This window comes from Montipora foliosa, chromosome 11 (assembly GCF_036669935.1).
Source record: "Montipora foliosa isolate CH-2021 chromosome 11, ASM3666993v2, whole genome shotgun sequence".
Taxonomy (NCBI): domain Eukaryota; kingdom Metazoa; phylum Cnidaria; class Anthozoa; order Scleractinia; family Acroporidae; genus Montipora; species Montipora foliosa.
The window spans coordinates 43,046,292-43,056,291 of NC_090879.1; the positions used below are offsets into that span (position 1 = coordinate 43,046,292).

A 10,000-nucleotide genomic window follows, 5' to 3' on the forward strand; every position below is an offset into this window, starting at 1 on the left:
CTGAACTTTCTAAAGTCTTCAGCTGCTCCAACGACTTAATCTTGTCCTCAAGAACCTTAATACGGGCAGCGGCCTATGACAAAATAAACAGCCCAAATCAATATGACTTAAACTTCAAATTTACTCTTTATAAACAATATCTTGCAACGTGTAATACCTTCCATAATGGTATACCACAACACTAGATTGCCTCTACTAGAGGTACACACAAAAAGAATCACAACAACGCGTTGCTCGTACCAGAACACAGAAACAGTCGCACAACAGCACGTTGCCTCACCAGCTGTATACGCAAGTACAAGACGTTCCCTTCACCAGTGGTATACGCAAAACAAGCACGCAACAACACGTCGCCTTTACCGGTGGCATACGCAAAAGAGTGACGCAACAACACGTTGCCTTCACCAGTGGTACCCAAAAAAACAGTCAAGCAACAAACGCGTTGCCTTCACCGGTGGAAAACGAAAAACAATCACGCAACAACATGCTGCCTTCACCGGTGGTACCCGCAAACACAGTCACGCAAAAACACGCAACAAAACGCTGCCTTCACCAGTCGTACACAAAACAGTCATGCAACACGTTGCCCTCACCGGTAGTACACGCAAAACAGTCATACAACAACACGCTGTCTTCACCAGTGGCACACGCAAAAACAGTCACGCAACAACACGCTGCCTTCACCGGTGGTACACACAAAACAGTCACGCAACAACACGTTGCCTTCACCAGTGGTACGCGCAAAAACAGTCACGCAACAACACGTTGCCTTCACCGGTGGAAAACGCAAATAGTTACTCAACGATACGTTGACTTGACCAGAGGTCACGCAACAACAGCATGTTGTCCTCACCGGCGGTATTCGTAAAAAACAGCGCCAAAACAACAGGTCGCCTTCACCAGCGGAATACAACAACAGCCATGCAACAACACGTTGCCTTCACTGGTGGAATACCAAAGCAACGTCCACGCAATTGCCTAAACCGGCGGTACGGCGCTAGAAACGCCACGCAACAACAAATAGCCTAGACTAGTGGAAAACGTATGCAAAAGAACTAAAACCAAAGATTTTACATAACTTAAAGTGTGGAAGCTAAAAAACGCAACAGAGGGCCACGGAGGCATGCGAAAACACGAGGAAACAAAAGCCCTAAAACAATACAGAGCATGAAACAATAGTTCCAAAAACAAAAAGGAGTATACAGGTTTACCGAAACAAACCCAAGACAAAAGAACCGGGAAAGAAAATACAAATGAACCGGAGACAAACGCAGGCACTAAAGCGACAGACAGCGGGTAAAACACGATAAAAAACGTAAACCTGGCTATGGGCCAGCAAAATTACTAGGAAAATTACCTCTTCCATGGTTTCAACCGCCGGGGCCGGGTCCGCCGCTAGAACTGGAGCCGGGGGCGGTGCGATAACCGGATCAACAACAGGCGGTTCTTCTACAACTGGCGGTGGCTCAACGGCAGCATGCTCCACGATTGCAGCAGGGACGGGAGCGGGTGGACGGGGAAGACGATGTTCTGCCATCTATGCTGGTGGCGGTTGACTGTGCAAGGAACAGACGCGAGAGTTGGCCGTCGTCCCGGAGTACGGTTAAAATGACCACTTTTCAGGCGGGGCGACAAAATATATACTCTAAGACCGCAAAGCATCAACACCGTAATAAGCATGCTCGGAAACGGGGGAATTCGAACGCATGATGAAAACTTCCGCCATGAGCTAATTAATTATGCAGTGAGAATAATTTCTGTTTCTTTGACGCTGGATTTTCTCTTTCTTTCGGTGCTTTTCTCTTAGGAGCATGTGCTCGACTTACTTGCGCTGGTCTTAGCACAGGTAACCCAGGCTCACTGTGTGCGTCACGTAGGTATTAAAATATAGAGAACATATGAGGCGAAGTTTAGGTCTGAAAATTTGCTAGAAAATGGTAATAAAAATCGATAAAACTTATCATGTGGTGAACTGTTGTTGTCTTTAATACGTACACGAAGTTTCGGGGAAAATGGTGCCCGTTCACCTTCCTTCATAATATAGTGACAAGGTAGGAGACGGAAGCCAGCTTATGGACTCCGATCGACCCAAAACAAGCACGATTTTTTTCGCGAAAATCGAATCCAGTCGCTAAATAAACACGCCAGGCTCGTGGAACATGAATTTTTCTAAACCATGAATCCACTGAATTCCCAATTCAAAATGGCACTGAACTCTGGACGCCTGGAGACGAGTATAATAAGTCTCCCTCGAGGGAGGGGAGTCCCAAATTGCTCAGTGAGTTTTGTTTTTAGCAATTTGGGACTCCCCTCCCTCCAGAACTTATTATACTCGTCACCAGGCGTCCAGAGTTCAGTGCCATTTTGAATTGGGCACTTCGTGAGTACTACGCTTTCTGGCCGCCATTTTAGCAGGTTAACTTACAAGTTTTACGGAGTCTGGTGGCTCCGCGTTGCTACCTGGAGATGCTTCAGTGGATTCATGGTTTAGAGAATTTCCTATTCCACGAACCTGGGGTGTTTATTTAGCGACTGGATTTGATTTTCGCGGAAAAAATCGTGCTTGTTTTGGGTCGATCGGAGTCCCGACGCTGGCTTCCGTCTCCTACCTTGTCACTATATTATGAAGGAAGGTGAACGGGCACCATTTTCCCCGAAACTTCGTGTACGTATTAAAAACAACAACAGTTCACCACATGATAAGTTTTATCGATTTTTATTACCATTTTCTAGCAAATTTTCAGACCTAAACTTCGCCTCATATGTTCTCTATATTTTAATACCTACGTGACGCACACAGTGAGCCTGGGTTACCTGTGGTCTTAGATTTGCCTTCAGTGGATCGGGAAATTCGGCTGTTGGACCTTTTTCGCCGGGCCAGTGAAGAGCACAAATATAAGTGTTTCTTGCTATGTTTCTCTCCGTAAAAAGTTCACGCGAGCAAGCCACTAGCCAACGCTTGCACTTTGCCATGTCTCGCGAAGGTTTTGGGAAGGGAATGAATACTTTCTTCCCCGATTCCTCTAACTCTTTGAGTGATTTTGGCCATTTATCTGCATATCTTGAGTCTCTCTTACACTCACCCCAACAACAGTGTTTGGTACCAACCATGCCGCTTCCTTTTAGAACGCTGAGTCATTTCTTGACGAAATTTTCCGTCGTTTTGTTTCAATTTTACAGCTCTCGCTCATAAATTTCCTTTAAGCTGGTCGCAATGTTTGTCTGAGTCTGTGCGGGGGGTCTCATACGTTATCACGTAACAAAATCTATTTTTAGTAATAGTATAAAGTGCTATTGATCCTAAGTTCTCGACTCCACATAAAAGGAGGAAGTCGTTTTTTTTTTGGGATAGGTGTACCAACATGGAAGATGATGATATTGACAAGGAAACTTTTTTTGGAGCGTTTAAAAGATCAAACGACGTCGCGCATTAGACCTGAACGCGATCGGTTAAGAACAAGGTAAGTTTTCCTTGTATCACGTTTATGAATAACTTTCATTGTAAGTGAAACCTGCTTCGAGTTAATGCCCCCGCTTTGTTGAAATTAATGGTATTTTATCTTAAAAGAGTTCCAAAGGGCCATGCAAGCTAACGAGTGGAGAAAGTTTGGTAATTTTGTTACTTGGCCCGTTCCTTGTTAATGACAGCTGAGTGGGTTGCCCTGATAATTCACTTAACAATAAAGAGTGATGCTTTCTTCATGTTCATGCATCCATCTAAGCATATACCCGTTTGCTTTTCAGAAAAATCTAGGAGCAGCATGCTCGAATAATACCGAATACCACTGAGAGCAAAGTCATTGTTGAAAATGGGCTCTTGCTGGAGCAGTCGGAGGATGGTGGTAAGGAGATCTGTAGTTGACATTATTATTGGTGGTATTCAATTAAGTGCCTTGAAATAGCTTTCTTCCAGTGGGATCTTTTTTCAGACGTTGAGGTTGTTGAATGATTCGGAAACGAACGAACTCTGGAGCAGTTTCAGCAGTTTGTAATTTAAGTATCAACGTTTGTAAGTCTCAACGGTTTTTCCCGCGTGCTCATAGATTCTATCAAACACAAGCCCCATGATATGGGCATCAACACTTGCCTGTCACTGTACAGCTGCCGCGCTCCCGTCCACAGGCTATTTTAACCCTGCATATGAGATAATTTGCATCATCATTATCGGCTAGGCAGACTTTGCATATAATATTAAAATCGTGTTTCATATATTTTTTTCATTATTATTTTTTAACTATGCGTGTGGAAAATGTTAATTCCAGGTGTTCGATTTAACTGTCAGCAGTTTAGCAGACGATACCGTGAATTAGAAGTTAGCAGTAAGCAGTAGATTATCTAAGAAAAGTAGATATAAGTAGACATATTTTGCTTTCTTTATTCACTGAAACTTGTCTCAGTATACAAAGTCGATATCGTGTATTTTTAAGTTACCTTATAACCGGCGGCTAGGACTTTTGAATACAGAATTCCGTTTTCACCAATTATCCGATTGATAGCCCAGATTTTCCTTTTTTTTTTTGTCATCCGACCTAGCCCGTGTAGCAAGCGTTCGAAGGGAAGAGCAGGGGGGGAATCGCCTTCCACGCAGGCCACATCCTACCTGGCCCTTTATGTATCCGTATCCTCGGCCCTTTCAACTCAATCGAACGTGTTCGGCTTTTCCTCAGTTTCGTGAAGTATTCTAAGCAGGTGTAGATCTGATAAATACAGAGAAAATATCCACCGGATATAATACAATTAACCTCGGATACCATTACATCGATCTGTAATCCTGATCTGTAACGTCGATAAATGTGTTTGCAGCTCCTATCGTACACTCCCAACCATGGCTACCTTTTTTTTTTTTTACAAAATCTTACACCAAGGAGCCCGACGGTGCTTATTTAGTAGAGTTTACAGCAAGGTAACTTTTAGAATTGTTTAACGACAATCATAAAACGTTTAGCAGACAACCATTTGATCCGTCAATCACACGGACAGGAGTTGCCGCATATTTGATCACGCGAGGATTGAATTGCGTGCAGAAAACAAATTCAATGCAGAACGTTCCCACAACACTTGTCGTGAAGAAGCTTGTCGCGTTAAATATTGGCGCTGCCAAGCTTTCAACATGCCGCTCTGATTCTCTTACTGTGTATTAATTCATTATCGAGGGTGAAGGGCACAGTATCGAACGGCGAGAGTAGCATGTCCAAATTAAATATGAAAATAAAATTGGGCCTAATCTCAGGTTATTACAAACCAGACAATTTTTTTCCCTCGCGTGTGCTCAAAATTAATTCACACCATGGAGTTCTTCCTTATCTTTTATTCAGTCGGGTTTTGAATTTTTCGACGTTAAACTCCGAGTCTTTCACCAGTTATGGATATTGTTACATAATAAAAGAGCCCTTTTTCTGCCAATAATATTATTCTGTAGTGACCACTTTTCCTATATAATAAATATCATAAGTATTTAGCGTCATGCACTCCGAGTCTCAGTGACAAATAAACTAAGATAAGAGCAAATATTTTCCCCCAAAATTAAAGTTTTTCCGATAATGGCTGAGCGGAAATTATAGGAAGAACAAACATTTTAGCCACTGGGAGTTTTTTTCAGTCTGTCATTGCATAACTTGACTCGACTGCTTGACTCACGCTCGCCAGTTAGCTGGCATTGCATCCGTTGGATGTTTAGAGTAGACTAACTATAGATGATAGTCTTGCAAAGACGTAATACAAGTTTAAGTGATTTTCAGCTCTAAAAAAACCTGATGATATTTGATTGTTGTTTCCGGCCGTCAAATATTCGAGTTTCGCGACATTCCTAAATACCAACGAATCCAGGCAATCATGTGGGCATAGCAAATGGGGAAAAATAAATAAGGAAAGAACTATTAAATTTAAACATTCCCTTCGTAATATGTCTTTACCTGCTCGGTTACAAGTCGTCGTTGTCTATGTCTATATGGCCACCTTGTGTAACAACACAGAAACAACATAACCTCCTTTCCCACGTAGATCAAGTAAAATTTAATTATTTGATTAGCACGTACTCTGTAATCAGATTTTAGTTTTTACAATGGGTTCCATTACACGGTGTCTTTTTTTTTTTTTCAGTCCACAGTCCTGGTCCACGGTTCACAGTTTCCAATTAAGTTTTTGCTGACGGTTTGACGAGCGAAATCTGGGAAACTGCGATTGAAACCTCTTTTTATTTCGCTGTTGCTTCTCTGTTGCGCCAAGAGAAAGAGAAAATCCTGTCGAGCACGCTGAAAGTTTCTTGGAAGGGCTTTGCGTGAATACGTTTTTGGCGGTCTATTTGTCGAACTGGGACAGTGAACCTGTACGTCATTGGCGTTATCGGACTTATCGAGGAAGTAATGGATAAGGACTTAAAGTAAAAGAGCCATTACAGGATCGGAAAGAAGTTACCGAGGAAAATGGGGTCAGAAGGAGAGTTATCATCCTCTATAGCAATTTGAGCTGTCAAAAGCAATGAAATTGCAACCCACAACAAGAAGACACCTAGTTGATAAGTATGCGTCCTTAAAAAGTCGTGAAGAGGATGGACACTAAAAATTGTAAATTTTCTTTGCTATTTATATTTCCCCCAGGTACTCCGGTTTCTCATGTCATTTCTAGTGTTCTTGTTTAGCGCATTTCATTTCTGGTAGGTTGTTTGGTTTCATGTAAGGTGTCACAGAAAGTAACGTTTCCTACATACATGACATAATTGTTTTAAACATCCTGGCCTCGGTTGTTCAAAAGGTGGATAACGCTATCCATCGGTTAATCACTATCCAGCGAATAAACACTGGCAAAACCAATTGAGTTGTCCAGCGGATAGTGATTTATCCAGTGGATAGCGCTATCCACCCTGCAAACTGGGGCCTGTTGTTATTATTTTAAATTACCATAGAACACCAGCAATGAAGAGAACATTACCTTAGTTGTGGAGATCAGTGCCATGTCTTCAGTGACTTCAAATAACATGCTAAGTATATTTATACCATTTGTTGCAAACAAAATATTGTTGGACGAGACAAAAAAATTATTTATAGTCACCAATTTTGAACAGGGTAACCCTAATCAAACTACAGCAGTTGGATATTGTTCTCTTATATTGCCATTACTATTGTATGTATTGGTAAATATTATTTTTGGTCGCCAGATCTCTAAAGCATTGTGAAGAATTATTGCACATATCAATAGTTTCAGAAATGAAAGGAGGTCAGTTACACTAAATTAAATTTAGTCTTGAGGCAAGGCACAGACGTTTTGTGTCCGTCATTAGTTTCAGAACCAGAGGAGGTCAATAGCACCAAATTCATTCTTGAATCAAGACATTTGTTGCAGAATTAAAGGGGGTCCACACCAAATTAATTCTTAAAGCAAAGCACAGAATTTTTGCACCCATGATAAGTTTCAGAACTAAAGGAAGCCAATTACACTAACTTCATTCTTGAAGCAAGGCGCAGAATTTTTGCGCCCATGATTAGTTTCAGAACCAAAGGAGGTCAATTACACTAACTTCATTCTTGAGGCAAGGTGCAGAATTTTTGCGCCCATGATTAGTTGCAGAACAAAAGGAGATCAATTACACTAACTTCATTCTTGAGGCAAGGTGCAGAATTTTTGCGCCCATGATTAGTTTCAGAACCAAAGGAGGTCAATTACACTAACTTCATTCTTGAGGCAAGGTGCAGAATTTTTGCGCCCATGATTAGTTGCAGAACAAAAGGAGGTCAATTACACTATATTCTATCTTGGGGCAAAGGTGCAGAAGTTTTGCGCCCATGAGTAGTTTCAGTACAAAAGAAGGTCAATAGGACCAAATTCATTCTTGGGGCAAGGCGTAGAATTTTTGCAACCATGATTAGTTTTGGAACCAAACAAGGTCAATTACACCAAATATGTTCTTGGGGTAACATGCAGAATTTTTGCGACCGTCATTAGTTTCTTAACCAAAGGAGGTCACTAGCACAAATTTATTCTTGGGATAAGGTGCTGAGTTTTTGCATAGCCCCCACATTCGTTTAACACTCCACCCTTAGACGTGTCGGTGAAATACACTCGTTTTTAACCAAGAGAGTGTACTTGTTGTTGAGTTTACAAAGTTTGACACTGGATCAATTCAAGATCCGAAGCAGTCTTCAGGTATTCATCGAAAAAAAGTAATTTTGGAAAACGCATTTTTTTTTGGAACACGTTTTCAGCTGCGAGGCTGGTATCAATGGAAGTCGACGGTGCGCCCTTTACCCCCCTCCCTCTGTCAGTGCTCCGTTTTACGGGTATTTAAAGCTATAGCTACACGGATCAGAGGAAAGTCTAAACAGACGTTTAAGTCACCGAGAATCGGTGAATCTTGTCATCTTGCATTTCTTAGCATTGAAGGTCATCCTGTTCTGTTGACTCGAAGTGCACAAACTATCTAGATCATCTTGATACAGTAGATCATTAGGACAGGTTACCACTCTCAACGCCTTGCAATCATCTAGTGCCACAGAACTTTCTTGACTAACCAATGTTCAGTTCGTAGGGGGTCAAAATGCGCGACCACGTCACGTAGTCGGATCTAGTTTTCCACAATTTGTGAAATAGGAACAGCAGACATGTTTAAACCCAAACCATTTTTGACATTGTGTATTTTCTTCAACTGTAAATTTGAACTAGAAAATCGTTCATATATCTTATGAGTTCATTTTTCTCAATTCCTGTTAAAAAGTGCCTGTAAAAAGTAAATAGTATGGACGTTAAGGTTCTCGTCCTTCCAAAACTAACAGTCCACAGACCCTTTGTTACGGGCCAGACCAGAGTTTAGATTTCCATCATGTGGTGTCATGATGAAATGGGAGAAAAGGGGAAAAGGAAAAAATCCATTTCAGAGTCGACTGTCGATAGCCAGCGAACAGGAATCACGCTAAAATTAGAAGCCATAAAAAAAACTTTGTTAGTTCAAGGTTAAAGAAGAGTTTTACTAATGTACTTTATTCCACTTCATCCCTGAAAACGAGATCATTCACATTTTGATGTATTTCATTGAAACACGCCAGGTTGGCTTGGCACAAGAATCGGCAAAATACAGCAATGCAACCAAGAAAACATGAACTTCAAACAAGATCCGCTCCAATGCAGTGCACAATGTGATCGAAAGGCGCCGCCGTGAACTTACAGATCTTGCAAGAGGAATGAATGAAGCAGTTTCTTGAACGGTAATTACAATTACAAGAATCCCATAGGAATAGCAAATATAGGTTGGTGTACGAGTCCCGTCTGCATAGCCACTTTGTAAATTTAATCCATGACATTTAATCCACTATGGCTTCTACAATTTTATAGCAGCTTAACTTTCACTGCTGCATTGCAAACCCAGGTTCACTTTACACTCTATTGTGGTAAAGTTCTTTACCACAATAGAGTGAGACCTTTTCATGGTTTCTGACGTCATCTTGTTTTGGGGGCAAACGCGGCTTAGATTACAGTGAATGTAAGGGATTTTGGCCGAATTCAAACCTCTATAACTACACTGCAAAAAGGCAGATTTCAAATATTGCCAAATATTATTCATTTTATTATCTATCATTCACACAATGGAAAATTATATCATGGCGTAAGGCACAACGTCTGAAAATTGGACATTAAAATTCTCGTGCTGCTTTAAATTTCGCGGGAATTTGCATAATTTTGTTAAGGACGGTGCCTACTATTGTTATTGCGCATACGTTCTGCCCATCTCGAGATACTGGGGTTTCCTATCGGTGGTGCTTACCAATACAGTGATATGTTTGCGCGGTTTGTTTGCGGATATGTAGCTTGATTCTGATCGTCGCACTTCACGAAAATAATCTGAATAGAAGTGCTTTTTGAGAGGTATTCTCGCTATCCAAAAGGTCGTCGGACCTTTAAAATGGTTTAAACACTGTCATTTAAGCCTTGTTTACCCCCTAACCAACCGTCAGAAACCGTGAAAAGGTCTATTGCATGTTAGTGAAAGCACACGCCTTTGCAATGTGACCCC

At 41.4% G+C, this 10,000-nt stretch overlaps 1 protein-coding gene, 1 long non-coding RNA gene and 1 pseudogene across 4 annotated transcripts in view; 1 reads left to right on the forward strand and 2 right to left on the reverse strand.

The window, feature by feature from the left end:
• Positions 1-3,111, reverse strand: part of LOC137975174 (uncharacterized) — a 9,295-nt pseudogene extending 6,184 nt beyond the window's left edge.
• LOC137975173 (uncharacterized) overlaps positions 1-3,157 on the reverse strand; it is a 3,673-nt gene extending 516 nt beyond the window's left edge. The window contains exons 1-3 of one of the 2 annotated variants that reach the window (XM_068822260.1): positions 3,084-3,157; positions 1,358-1,556; positions 1-73 (exon numbers count right to left, since the gene is read on the reverse strand). The exon at positions 1-73 is cut by the window's left edge and continues 516 nt beyond it. In XM_068822260.1, coding sequence (XP_068678361.1) covers positions 1-73; positions 1,358-1,537 — 253 coding nt within the window. In that variant the 5' untranslated portion in view covers positions 1,538-1,556; positions 3,084-3,157. Of the gene's footprint in view, positions 74-1,357; positions 2,102-3,083 lie in introns of those variants that run through there. The other variant, XM_068822259.1, reaches the window with a different exon arrangement.
• LOC137975176 (uncharacterized) overlaps positions 1-9,027 on the forward strand; it is a 23,618-nt gene extending 14,591 nt beyond the window's left edge. Inside the window, exons 2-4 of one of the 2 annotated variants that reach the window (XR_011117550.1) lie at positions 3,353-3,461; positions 3,745-3,842; positions 6,100-9,027. This is a non-coding gene — a long non-coding RNA (uncharacterized lncRNA). Of the gene's footprint in view, positions 1-3,325; positions 3,462-3,744; positions 3,843-6,099 lie in introns of those variants that run through there. The other variant, XR_011117549.1, reaches the window with a different exon arrangement.
• Positions 9,028-10,000: the final 973 nt, after the last annotated feature.